At 35.4% G+C, this 14,863-nt stretch overlaps 1 protein-coding gene across 1 annotated transcript in view; it reads left to right on the forward strand.

Moving 5' to 3' along the window:
- The window catches only part of CPED1 (cadherin like and PC-esterase domain containing 1), a 282,813-nt gene that overhangs the window by 98,652 nt on the left and 169,298 nt on the right, over positions 1–14,863 (forward strand). Inside the window, exons 5-6 of the mRNA XM_039222864.1 lie at positions 4,292–4,424; positions 5,714–5,882. Coding sequence (XP_039078795.1) covers positions 4,292–4,424; positions 5,714–5,882 — 302 coding nt within the window. The remainder of the gene's footprint in view (positions 1–4,291; positions 4,425–5,713; positions 5,883–14,863) is intronic.

Consider the following 14,863-nt stretch of genomic DNA (forward strand, 5'->3'; position numbering starts at 1 on the left):
TATTTGAGATCAAAGCTAATATTATTGGTCTTATCCTTCCCATATGTGCACGCGTGCGCGCACGCGCACGCACACACACACACACACACACAAATGTTTCTCCATCCATTCATTTTCTCCCAGGGCATTGACCCAGAGTTATTTCCTGGCTATGACATTAGTTTTGCATGTATTAATTTATATTTGTTATGTATGTAAGTTTTGAAGGTATTTTTGCATAGCTTATACCTGCAGACTAAGGACTAAGACTTGCAAATGTCTTTGGGCAGGAAGAACAATTACTGTATACACAAATGGTACTTATGTATACTTCTAATCTCAAAACTAATTGTTAATTATTAATTAAGACCTTTTATCTTCATTGGAAGTTTTAAAATAAGAAAATACTGGCTAAGTTTAGCTTCCTCATATGAAATGCAAGACAATACTCAAACATTTATGAAATATAATTACATTTTCCAACCATTACTTTTCTATTAATTATTAGCTCTGGGCAAAACATTAAATCAAATACAGTATAAATTTGGCTGCTAATCTTTGCTAGTTTTCAAGTGTTTAGTCTTTGCCTTGATATATATAATTATAAGCCATAAGGAAGGGAAAAATTGAAATATTTTTAATGCATTGGGATACCATTTTGTTCTCTAAGTACACATTAGCTTAACCTTCCCACCCTCCAAACTAGCTCATTGCTAGAACAAACATTCCCTGAGCACTTGTGATGCACTGTGTTCAGTGATGTGGGACAATGAGGAGATTCATGGGAATCATATTCTGGATTCTAGCAGACTCCTTGACATTGTAACATGCCCATGACGTATTGGCTGGTAAGAATCAAAATGAAAACCTAGGTCTTGTGATTCTGGTTTAATCTTTCTTTTCTTAAAACTGCACCAACTCACGGAGTATTCAGTACCTGGCCCACCAGATATTAGAAGGCAGGAGGAAAGCAGTGTTTAAAAAAAGTTCATTTTTACTCTGGATAAGGGATAAAGTTATAGGCTTCAGACTCCCTAAAATAAGTTAAGAGTAGTCAATAAATAAAAGCGTGTGATATTTCATATCTGTATCTGCTTATTCGTTTAGTCCTCATAGTTTGGGGTAGGAAAGCTCTAAAGACACATGCTAGACCCTCCATATTTACTTATTTTCTGAAAATAATAAATATGTGTTAATGAATTACAAGGCCATTTGAAAGACTATATCATAGAGAATCATCTCCCAATTTTTCCCCCCAAAACAGAAGCTAGTTTTGGCATTGTTTATAGAAGATTTATAGGTTCCTGCATGTGTTGGGGGGGGGAGGGGGTGAAGAGAGAAGGAGGGAATGGAATATTAAAACAAGTATTGGACTAGTTTGTTGAGAGAGTCCTTGGTAGACAGGCCAAGAAAGAACAGTGACTACTGACAATTCCTTGACTCTGTTAAATAAGAACCTAGGATATTTAAGATTTCCATAATTATTCATATAGTTCCATAAAATGTAGTTGCAGCTTTTATAGGTATTAATGGAGCTTATTTTTACTTTTTGGCTATAATCAAAGGAAATTGGAATGCTTTACGATGTCAGAGAACATCTAATTAGAGTTGTTTTTTGTTTTTTGTTTGGAGGGAAGGGGGTAGAATCGTTAAAAGTAGCCTTCAAACCCGGAATAAGATAATGGAAAGTTATATTTATTTCACAAAGGGTAAAATTAATTTAATCGATATTAAATTCCATTGTTCAACCACAGTTTCAGGGGCTGATGTGGAAATCAGACATATTCCTGATAATTCCTATATTGGATTCCTTTAGCTCCATGGCATAGGCTCTACCACTTGAACTAAGCTAAAAGTAGGTAACATAAGCTTGTTTATTTTTTGACATATTTGCTGACTACTACTTCCTGAAAATCAGTGAGCTACTACCTTGGTAAAACACTTAATAGGGGTAGCTCCTTCAAAGTCAGCTCTGCTTGGGCTTCAAGTCAATGCTGTGCTTCCTGGCAGTAAGGATAAAAAGGAAATCAGAGTAAATTACACTGTTCTCATATTATACAAAAGAAGGCCACAAATTAGCTCTTCTGGAGAGAGAAAATCTGTCCCAGTAATAAATTCTAAAACATGTCTACTTAGTGAAAAAAAGAAAACATATTTCCTTACTGCAAATTTAAAGGATTATATAAACAGTTCAAATCTTTTTAAGTTGTGATTCCCAAGAAAAAAAATTACCTTAATGACTCCTCATTTGTCACCTCCAGAAACAAGCAATTTGAGTATTTCTTTTATTCTGATGTATTAGAACTTCATTAACAAGGAAGTCTTCCAAGTAGGCTATCATTTTTTGAGAAAGATCACACTGTGCTAAATAATGAGATATGGGAATACATTGAACAGCTTGACTTCTGCTGACTTTTACTTAAGAGTGTGAAGTGTTTTAAATTAGACTATGTTAGTATTGATGAACCGTGCACAAGGGGGAAAAATAATTTAAAGGCTTTGTTCCATTTTGAGAGCTAGATAAATTGTATAATTTAAAAATAAATCACTGTGACCTGGCAGTAAGGAAACAACAACTCTCATATGCTGTTGGAGAGAATGGAAGTGGGGACAACCTTTTTGGAAGGCAATTCAGTAATAACTATCAAATTTACAATGCGTTTATTCATTGATCTGGCTATTACATATACAGATTAGAATTTGCCCCGGGATAAACTTGTAAGAGTATACCAAAATAGACGGATAAGAGCATTCGTTGCAGTACTTTTGAAATAACAGAAGACATTACAAACATTACAAAACTAACCTGAATACACAACAATAAGAAAATGATTAAGTTAAGTGTGCATTCCTTTACCGGCACACCCTAAGCCATTAAGAAGTATAATGTAATTCTATATATATGCTGATATGGAAAGGATTCCAGGATAAATTGGTAGGTAAATATGTCAGATATAGACCTAGATTATACAGTAATTCCTCCTTTATCTCTGGGGGATACATTCCAGGACCCGCTGTGGATGCCTGAAACCATAGACATTACCAAATTCTGTACGTACTATATTTTTTCTTATACAATCACACCTAAGATAAAGTTTATTTTATAAGTTAGGCACAGTAAGAGATTAACAATAATAACTAATAATAAAATAGAACAATTGTAACTAGACTGTAATAAAAGTTATGTGAATGTGATCTCTCTTAAAATATTTTATTATACTGCATTCATCCTTTTTGTGATGATGTGAGATGATAAAATATCAATATGATACTGATATGAAGTGAGGTGAATGACATAGGCACTGTGACATAGCATCAGGCTACTACTGACCTTCTGATGGTATGTTGAAAAGGGGATCATTTGCTTCTCGACTGGGGTTGACCACAGGTAACTAAAATTGAGGCAAGTGAAACAACAGATAAGGTGGACTACTATAATCTCTCCTTTGTAATTTAAAAAGCAGAAATATCTACAAGTGTACGTAATATAGATATACTGATATTTATATCAATTTACATATCGAAGAGCCATATGCATCTTACCCACTGGGTGCTTATTTAGACTTCAAAGGTAAATATGTAAAGCATTGGCTTTGTCAGAGAGGCTCTAGTTAGGGGTGGATTGCTGGGTGCTTCTGTTTTTTTTGGTGTTTGTCTTTTCAATTTGGTTGGTTTGATTTTGGTTGGTTTCAATCGCTTTCTATACAGTTTGATTTTTCTAACCATGTACATTCGGTACATTCATTTTTTAAATATCAATGAGTGCTCTGAAGTCAGTATTGTTGGTCTTCACTTTTATATACTTCAAAAAACTATTAAATAATATTTTACAAAAGAAGAAAGCATTATTGTTGAGTTTACCAAGATCATGAAGCATGACAGATCTAGCACGTGAAGGCCTGCATTGTCAGGAAATCTACTCAAGTGGTCCGTGTTATATTCTCCTCACAAACAAAAGTCAGCTCCTACAGCCATCTTCCCCATCTTAAGAGTGCATCTGTAAGGTATGTGGAAGATAGATCTGTTCCATGCAGGTCAGTTGGAGACATCATATCTACCTCCCATCTGAGCAAGAAAATTTGAAATGAATTATTCCAATTGTTTTCCTATTCTGTTGTAAGAGAATAAACTACAACAGACACCTTTATAAACATGCATGATTTAATGGGTCTAACTTTGATGAAGAATGGAGAAAAAATTGGTTGCATATTTCCCATGGATCCTGTATTTGAACACAGCAAACACTATTGTGGAAACAATTCCAAAGAGAAACAATAGAATGACGGTTTGTTGCTCTTTTGAATTTTTTCAGATTTGCGACTTGTGGTGAGCCCCTCTGTGTGTCTGGATCAGAGCATACAGTTAAAGCTGAGCAATTCTAGTGACCTTTTAAAAACAGCAAAGCCACATATGTGGAAACCGTGGGACTGGCAACGTGGACAGCTGTAAGCTAATCATTTTGAATTGTTATATCCAGCATGCGTTTTTGGAGACAGCTAACAAGAGACAGCTAACTCCTGAAGATATCTAGGGGGTATTACACATTTGAATTATTCAGTTCTATTACATAAAATTTCAGCTATCTCTTCTTAATAAGAATGCCAACATTGATATTCTTCTAGACTAATTCAGACATTTCTTGCCAAAGAATAAACATTTGGGTAAGTAGGACTCTTACCTAGGAAGTTACATTTATGGAAAACTGAATTTGAAACCTTGACAATGTAAAATTATAAAGTTTTAACTTCCATTTTATACTCAAATGACATTGCCCTCGTCTCTGAGTATGACTGAATGATTTTTTTTTTTAGTTAATATATTTTTAATGGCCCTTAGGATCTAAGAAAGCAACTGCAGGGTACCAAGTTATTTAAATTTCCTCCAGGAAGATGATTTTGCAATGTAGACAAATTATAGTGAAAAATTAAGAGATTTTCATTATCTTATCCAAAAGATAAAATAGCTTACCTCGTCTAATTGTATAATTATTAGGTAGTATTTCCACAGTTACCAGTATTTATTGAAAAATCATATGCATCTCCTGTTTACCTACACTTTCAAAGGTTGAAATAAGGTCTTTTCATTTATCAAACTTAGATATATGAAACATAGAAACATCACACAAGGAGCAAATAGTTAAACATTTTGGTATCTTTTATGACAAAAGTATATTTGTTTCATCACAAAATAATTAGTGTTAATTTTCCTTTGTAGACTGAAGGGTTTACTTCATGCTTTATCCTTTAAATTAATCCAAATTATCTGTGGTGATGGTTGTCGGGTAGAATCAAACTACTCAGCAGTGTATGTTGGCATATTTTAGTAACATATTTTTGTATGTTGGCAATCGAGGGCAGGACTGGAAAATGTCAGGTTCACTGTTCCCTAAACTGTAATTTGTATCACTTTTGTAGTGATGGTACATACATGACCAATTTGCACTTTTTAAATCCTTAAACCTTATTTTAGGTATTTTCCTACCTTTCTTTCTTTAAAAATGTTTTTTAAATAAATCTACCAGAGTGGAGAACTCCTATCAATTTGATCTCCTCCCTCTCTCTGTTCCTGTATATCCCTTGGTAGTGATGCTAAGAAACAGTGGAATTGTAGAAGGAAACCCATGCAGGGAAGGCTGAAGTCTGACAAAGGACAGATTAGCATACAAAACTTCAAGGTAATTTACAAATGCATACCTTAAGTTATGGAGCACTAGCTATGCTGTTTTATTTTTTAGGAATCAAACAACAGTCCTTGCTCCACATGAAACAATCTTTAGAGCTGAAGAATTATCTGTGATTCTTAAAGCATATGTGTTGGTGACATCTCTAACCCCTTTGCGTGCATTCATTCATTCAACTGGCATGGTTTGGAATCCACCAAAGAAAAAACGCTTCACTGTCAAGGTAAAATTTCCATCAAAGCTGTTATTTCATTCGAAGTATACTAAAGATAAGTAAAGGGAGTTGAACTGCCTTTCTCTGACCTTTATGATTATCAAATCCCATTGAACAAAGATGGCATCATTTTATTGCTGCAAGTGGAGATTTTCATTTAATAGGTGCAGGCTCAAAACTGAACTGGAGGCAGCTTAATTCACTAGGGATCACAAAAGTTACATCTTGTTTTCTCAATTCATCTTTTTAGTTCAATTCTTTGACCCATTACAAAGCTAATTCTCAGCTGTATTCTGTTTTCTTGACTTTCCACTTATTCAAGAAAAATATACTCATTGCAACAAATGAAAATATAATTTTTCCCTTCTGTTTTTTTCTTCATTCTTAGGAAGCAAAGTACCTATTTCGTTACAATAGTCAATAGGGAATATTTGCTAAGTGAAAAACAAAGCTCTCAAGTGTGCCTAAGAGAGTAAGTCATGATATAAAGCATGATTAGAAAGTTTTCTGAGAAGCACTTAATAATAACTCCCCAAGAATTTAGTTATAAAAGGTAACTCAGGTTGCCTCCATTGAAAATAAGGTCTAGTGACAACATACTGGGTAAATGTTAAGAAGTTTCCAATTTTACACAAATAATCGTTCAGAGGACAAGTAAGAGGAAATGGGAAGAAACTGAAAGAACGCTCAAGTGCCTTAGCTGATATGTTCTTTCAGTTCCTTCCCATTTTTTCTTGCCTGCTCTCTGACCAATTATTTCTGTAAAATCAAAAATTCCTTCTAAGAACAAACACTACATGATCCTACTTATATAAGAATATAAATTTGTTAAACACAGGGCACCAGGGTGGCTCAGTCATCTAAGCATCCGACTCTCAATTTTGGCTCAGGTCATGATCTCACGGTTTGTGAGATTGAGCCCCCCCCCATCCAGCTCTGTGCTGACAGAGTGGAGCCTCCTTGGGATTCTTTCTCTCCCTCTCTCCCTGCCCTTTCTTTGCTTGTGCTCTTTCTCTTTCTCTCAAAAATAAACAAACATTAAAAAAATAAAAATAAATTGTCAAACTCACAAAAGCAGGGAGAGAATAGAATGATAGTTATCAGGGGTGGGGAGAAAGGGGAAATGAGAACATATTGATCAACTGTTACAAAGTTTCAGTTATGCAAGAGGAGTATGTCCTAGAGTTCTAGTATAACATTGTGCCTACAGTTAATAGTAAGATTTGCTAAGAGAATAGATCTTAAGTTAATAATACTAATATTTCTAAAAGAATCAATCTTATGTTAAATGTCCTTATCACTAAATAATACATAATGCATACGTACATACACACATACATACATATATACACAGGATGGGAGGTAAAATTTGGATGGGATAGATTTGTTTGTGGCTGGATTGTGGTGGTGGATTCATGGGTGTATTTATCTCCAAACTCATCAGATAGTATATGTTAAATACGTACAATTTTTTGTACCTCAATCATAATAAAATCTTTTTTAAAAAAGAATGTACAAGTGCCTGTCATAGTTTCAAGAGATTCAAAAGTAACTAAACCTGTTTTTTTCAGAATTTATTTTATATAAACTACATTGTAAATTCTGGAAAATCTTCCAATGGTGAAAAATCTTTAAATGACTCATTTAAATATTGTCAATTTAAAAAAAAGATCAGGATGATAAAAGCTGCAAATCCTATATTCCTTAGTAAAATAGATGCCTGACATTTTAAGGAAATAGTATTGATGACTTAAGTCTAAGGTACTTTATTTAAAGGACAGTTATCTTCACTATATCAACATAGGTGTTTTTTAGTTAATTATGAAAAAGTAGAATCAAATTTGGTTTACCTTTCGTGTCTTCTCCTGCTAGTCTTTCCAGTGGCTAAAGTTACCTAAGTACCTTTAATTATTTTCAAATTTCCCTTTTTATTAGGTTGAATTGTATGAAATTGCTGGCATTTGGCCATTTTTGACTTACAAAAAATTGCAGTTTCATATGATGCAACCTATTATTTGGAACTCAGGTACTGAGAGATTAAAGAATCATATTGATATAATTCATGTCACATTCACACATTCAACAAATGTTTACTGAGCACGGTCCAAAATCCCTGTCCTAGTAGAATCTGCCATTGGCGGTTGGTGCAAGACTCCCACATCTATCTGTATAATCTGTTTCATCCCCATTCCCTTGCTTCTCAGAAAGGCATTATAATGATTTAATGTGTATATTTTTGTCTAGATTATTGTAAAATATGCAGTTTTGTTTTGTTATGCATATATGTACTTGTAATTTATGTAAATTGTATTGTATTAGAGATTTTTTTCTTCTAACTCTTTTATGTAAAGCACTACATATTCTCAAGAAGGAAACACCCACATTATGTGTACACCTCCTGTGTTACTTCTCACCGATTTACTCTATTCCATGATGTGTTCCGTTACAGTTTACGTACCCACTCCTCCAGGGATAGACACCTTGATTGTTCCAACTCTTGGCTAATTGAAACGGGCCACAAATGCACAGATTCTTGTATTAGACACTTTATGAACCTGCATATATTTTTTCTGGAGAACATATGCCTATCATTGGACTTGCTACGTCATCAGCTATGGGTTCAGTTGAGACAATTAAATAATGCCAGCTTACCCTCTAGAATGCCTGTATCAGTTTCTGTGCCATCAGTTTCTATGCCATCATCAGTCTTTCCATGTCCCAGCAACCCACCCAACACTTGACCTTTCCAGCTTGCAACAGGTGAAAAGTAGGATCTTACTCTTTTGAATAGCTCCATTTGTCATCTCTCAGTTTCCTTTATCCTTGTTGCTCTCTGTTGATCAGAAATCTTTAGTTGATTAATCAAATTAAATTTTCCTTATAACTCCTGCTTTGGAGATTCAGTTCCAGAAGTTGTTTCTTATCTCTAAGTCACAGGGGTGACCTTCTTCATTTTCTTCCATTACCTTTATAATTTTTTCTGGACATACAAATATTTTATTAAACTAGAGTTCACTTTTGATCCAGATTTTTTTCCCTATATAATCAGTTCTCATGGGCTACATACTTATCACTTCCCATGAATATAATACCACCTTTAGTGTGTAAGTTTCTATTTGCATATGGAGCTGACTCTGAGCTCTGTTTTGTTGCAGTGGTCCAGCCGTTTTTATTATTTGACATTATACATATATCTTAGTACCTGGCTGGGAGGTTGCTCCCCTCTACTTTTTCTTTTCAAAATTAAATTAACTATGTTATAGACATTTATTTCTTCACAGATATTTTAGAATTCAAGTATATTTTTAATATCCTGTAGTAATTTCAGTATATAATTACATAAAATTTATTGATTAATTTTTGAGTAATATTATATATTATTGTCATTATTATTATATTCATAATATTATCTCTCAAGTCAGATTATTTTCTTTTTCCTTTATTAGAGTCTAAAATTTTTTCTCTAGAAAGATCTTGTATGGGGGTCCCTGGGTGGATCAGTCTGTTAAGCGTCCGACTTTAGCTCAGGTCATAATCTCATGGTTCGTGGGTTCGAGCCCCATGTCGGGGCTCTGTGCTGACTGCCAGCTCAGAGCCTGGAGCCTGTTTCAGATTCTGTGACTCCCTCTCTCTCTGACCCTCCCCTGCTCATGCTGTCTCTCTCTCTCTCTCTGAAATAAATAAAACATTAAAAAAAAGAAAGATCTTGTATGTTCTCACTTATGTTTATTTCTAGATTCCTTAGAATATTTGTTGATATTCTTTTTGAAATTATATTGTGTAGTTGGTTATTACTAGGATAGAGAAATACTACTTTTGAAATTGAACTTGTATTTGGTAAACTTGTTGCAATAATTTTATCATGAATATCATTGGGTTTGAGTTTTTAAGACAGATGATTATTTTATCTGCAAATAAAATCATGTTAATTTCCTTATTTACATAATTTTTAATGTTTTTTTGTTTGTTTGTTTGTTTGTTTTTTGAGAGAGAGAGACAGAGTGCTAGAAGGGGAGGGGCAGGGAGGGAGACACAGAATCTGAAGCAGGCTCCAGGCTCTCAGCTGTCAGCACAGCAGGGTTCAAACTCACAAACTGCAAGATCATGACCTAAGCAAAAGTTGGACACTTAACCAGCTGAGCCACCCAGGCACTCCCTAATCTCCTTTTTAATGCTTATATATCTTCTCTTTTTCTTTCTTTCTTTTTCCTTTACTAATTTTGATCAGAACCTCCAGTACTTTCTTTCAAGGTAGAAATGATAGTTAAGTGTTCTCAAATTGTTCTTCATCTTAAAAGGAATGTAACTCAGGCTTCTCTATTAAGTAAAATGCCTGTAATAGGTTTTTGGTTTTTAATCTTTACAATTCCTGCCGAAGTAGTGAGAATTATATAACTAGCCACAAAGTATCCATCCGTGTGTTACAATGATTGTAATATATGGATAGTTTTGTTTCATTTGTACCCTCTACACTCCTCTTCCCAGACAATAGTTTATTTTGAAACAAATCCCAGACATCACATGATTTCCTTTGTAAACCTTTTTAGAGTGTAGTTCTGAGAGAGACAGATTTATAAACTTTACGAAATTAAATAAGTTCCCTTTTGTTTTTAGTTAGCTAGGAGTCTTCACCATAAAAAGATTTTGAACTTTATAAATTCTTTTTCCTGCATTAATAAAATTATATGATTTTTTTCCTCCTCAGGCTTATTTAACCTCAATGGTTATTATATTGCTAGATTTTCTTTTAATAAAGCTTCCTTGAATCACTGAGATGAAACCTATTGATTATTTGGGGCTATTTTGCAGTAATCTGTTGGATTTGTTTAGTTAAGATTTTTATAAGTTCGTAAATGATATGGACCTATAATTATATTTTCTTGTGTTTCTCTTACCTCATGTTTAGAGTTGAGAGTACTGGATAAAATAGAACTGGAAAACTTTCACTCTTTCCATTTTACTGGAACAACTTGTATAAGATAGGAATCACCTCTCCTCACTGCTTACAACATCCTCTGCGATTTGTTTCTCTTCTTATTGAGTGTTTCCAATTTGGGCCTGAAGTCTTCACTTTTTAGTTCTGGAAAACGTGTGTTCATGATAGCTTGAAAAATTTGTGCTCACTGTTTTTTCTTCCTTTCTTCTGTTGGCCAGATTTTGACCCCTTCATTTCATGTGGAGAAACCCCTTAATTTAAGAAGTATGCACATTTTTACTTACATCTATTGGTTTCTTATCTTATTTCCTCTTGGTTCTTTATAATTATTTTTCACATTTGATTTTGCTCCTCTCTTCCTTGAATATATTATTCCCTTCAGTATATTAATCATGCTTTTTAAAAATTCCTAGTCCATTAGTTTTAAGTCAGTGCTCTATCCATTGCACCACAGGGTCCCTAGACCATTTTTAGTTTTAGTAGCATGATATGTGTCTTTTACTTTGTTGCCTTGCTTTTACTTTGCTTGCCTCCTGCTGGAGGTAGCTGTACTTTTCATGTGTCCCTATTTTGTTCTTTGAATTGAAGTTCTTCTGCAGGTACTATATAATCCAACTGGTCTACTCTTTGGAAAAGGCCAGTCATGTAGGAGTTTTCAAGGAAGTGGTACAGATGAGTCCCAGGCATCACAAAAACCACTTTCCATCAATTATCTCTGCTGCCACTCTTGCAGGTGGTTTCTCTCGTCAGAAATTTACTCCCTAAACTCTTAGGAAGTAAATAAAGTCTTGGGAAGAAGCACTTCTCTTCATTATAATCCATCAGATGTGAGGTTTGAGAGAGAATAGAGTGGAGGAGTGAGTGCCAGATCTGTTACAATCTCACCTTCTCCTCATCAAGTCTTCACCCGGGCAGGACATAATCGCCCAGAAGTTAAGCAGCCTGAATCCTGGGGGGGACTTTACAGGGGATCACAGGGGAGAGGCAGGAGGAAAACAAAAATACTTTCCGCTATTCTGTCCTCTCAAAGAAGCCTCTGGCACCCACCCTCCCCACACTCCAGTCATCCCAGCCATTGCCACCCCTGGACAGACCAGTTCAAAACAGCTTTCACAAACCCCTTCACATAGGTTTTTATTATTTGTCCTTTTGAAGTACCCCTGCTTTTTTTTTTTTTTTCTTTATTTAAGCATCACTTCCCCTAGCCCCAGTAGAAACGACAGGTAGAAATGAAACACTTTTTAGGTCCAGTCATCTCCTCTTTTTTTTTTTTCTTTTAAATTTATTTCTAGGAGAGAGAGAGAGACAGCGTGAGCAGGGGAGGGTCAGAGAGAGAGGGAGTCACAGACTGAAACAGGCTCCAGGCTCCAAGCTGGCAGTCAGCACAGAGCCCGATGCGGGGCCCGAACCCACGAACCGCTAGATCATGACCTAAGCGAAAGTCGGACGCTTAACCGACTAAGCCACCCAGGCGCCCCCAGTCATCTCCTCTTATCCACAGTTTTGCTTTCCACAGTTTCTGTTCCCCACCTCCAAAGGCTTCCAGAAGTAGATGATCCTCCTTCTGATGAATCAGGAGGAGGTCAATAGTAGCCTAACCATACGTCACATGCCTACGTCATTCACTTCACTTCCTCCCTCACGTAGGCATTTTATCATCTCACATTATCACAAGAAGCAGGGTGAGTACAGCACAATAAGATAGTTTCAGAGAGAGGAAGACCACATTCACATAACTTTTAATACAGCCCGTTGTTACAATTGTTCTATTTTATTATTAGTTATTGTTGTTAATCTCTTACTGTGCCTCATTTATCAATTAAACTTTATCTTAGGGGTGTGTGTGTGTGTGTGTGTGTGTGTGTGTGTGTAAGAAAAAAAAACAGTACATACGGGGTTCAATGGTATCCATGGTTTTGGGCATCCACTGGGGTCTTGAAACATCGCCCTTGTGAATAACGGAGACTGCCATATTTCTTGAAGATAAAGCATGAGATAATAAAGCTCTTTGAGATTTGTTTTTTTTTTAATTTTAGATTTTCATGCTTTATTCAGTAGTTTGTTTCTTTTTCATATCCTTGTCGTGTCGGCAGGACAGAAGCAAGCTATATCTGCAGCACTATAAAGCATGCAATTCTTGTCATTTTCATCCTCTCCTTGGGATTTGTCTTTTCAAGATGTTGCCTGATTACTCTGGACAATACTGTTATCTGCTCTCACAGGGAGGTAGTGCAGTTTCCTGGGTTAATGTGCCAGAGAACGATTATTTCCTTACGAGGTCAAAGTTATACATGATGCTACAGATAGATTTCTGAAAACAAGGGAGTATCTATTTACCCTTCAAGTGAAGTACTTATTGCTTCAGCTAAAACAAATAGATTGTACTTATCTGTTAAATCACTTGACCATCTTCCAAAACTGCTTCCCCCTGATATTTTTAGATGTGAAAAATACACGGAAACGGTTCTCAATGCTAATGTGGAAGACAGGACCAAGATTCACTCTAAAGACTAATTATGTGACATCGGAGTTTTATTGTATTTAAATTCAACAGAACATAAATGTGTGTGGATGTGTGCATGTCTACTGAGTGCTTGACTCAAAGGCTGAATTACTTAGTTAAATCAGTAGTGATTTATGCACTGTGCAGTGAGGCAAACGAACTAAACTAGTTATCAGTGGCCACTTATAGAATATTCTGGCAGCTAATGGAAGTATGAAAGTAATAACAGGTGTAACTATGAGCTCATTTATTTCCAATTAGGTTTGCTGCTGGGATATTTTACCTGCCAAAGCTTTAGGGAGACTTGAAAAATATCAAGAAATGCAAAGTTGAGAAATAATGGAGAGTAGATGCTTTATAAATGAATTTTTTCTAAAATCTCCTTCTATACAATAAAAAAATTAAAATATAAGTGTTAGGTGTTTCTAAAAGATGTTCAGATTTAAAACTGAGGGGAAGAGGGGAGCCTGGTTGAATGTGCAACTCTTGATTTCAGCTCAGGTTATGATCACAGGGCAGTGGAATCCAGCTCTGCGTCAGACTCCACACTGAGCATGGAGGCTGTTAGAATTCCATCTCTACCTCTCCTCTGCCCCTATCCTCCACTTGCACACACTCTCTCTCTTAAAAACAAATGAGGGGAACGTAGAAAAAAGGAAAGAAAATTAATAGCAAATGTAACATTTGTTTACTCTATCCTTTGATTCAGTTTTAAAACAACCACTTATGGGTGCCTGGGTGGCTTCATCAGTTGAGCATCTGACTCTTGATTTCAACTCAGGTCGTGTTCACAGGGTCGTGAGATTGAGCTGCCTATGTTGAGCTGTGCTGGGCATGGAGCCTGCTTAAGATTTCTCTCTGCCTCTTCTTCCCCCCTCCTCTCCACTCCATGCTTGTGCATGTGCACTCTTTCTCTCAAAAAAAGAAATTGCTGCTGAGGCAATGTCATTTTCTTGGTGAATGTAATAAATTCAGTTTTAAGCCATATTTTATTCAAAAACTTCTTCCCTTAAAATGCTTTCAATTCAATTATAAAACTCTCCAGTTTTATCCGTGAATTCAAGAGTGGAACTCTCACACGAACATCCTAACTGTAAATTTTGGTCAAATGCGTCCATGGCTGTCTTTACGCACAGCTCATATAGATTAACTGCAAGAAATGTCATAAATTTAAATTTGGCTCCTAAAGTAAAAAGTCACGATATATCCCTTTATCCATTCTAGGTATATAGCAGAGAGGAAGCTCTCATATCTGTAACTTCTTTATGACGTCTGCAGATTCTGTATACCTGTGATCAGAACAGACTACTTTGATGAAAATGTGTTGCTAGAGTGATTTGTGACTTTTAGCAGGAAGACCTGTCAAAAGCCTTATTTTGTCTGGTTGAGACATAACTTGAATAAACTCATTATTTGATCATCCATCTCACATTTAAAGACATTCATTTGTTGATATTGGGTATTCAAAGTTAGATGAAGATGATTCCTTGAATGTAATCAGCTCTTAATAAATGTGTATTGGATTGAATTCAGTTGAGGATTATTTCAATG

Source organism: Hyaena hyaena, unplaced genomic scaffold (genome assembly GCF_003009895.1).
Source record: "Hyaena hyaena isolate Hyena2069 unplaced genomic scaffold, ASM300989v1 scaffold_1207, whole genome shotgun sequence".
NCBI classification, from domain to species: domain Eukaryota; kingdom Metazoa; phylum Chordata; class Mammalia; order Carnivora; family Hyaenidae; genus Hyaena; species Hyaena hyaena.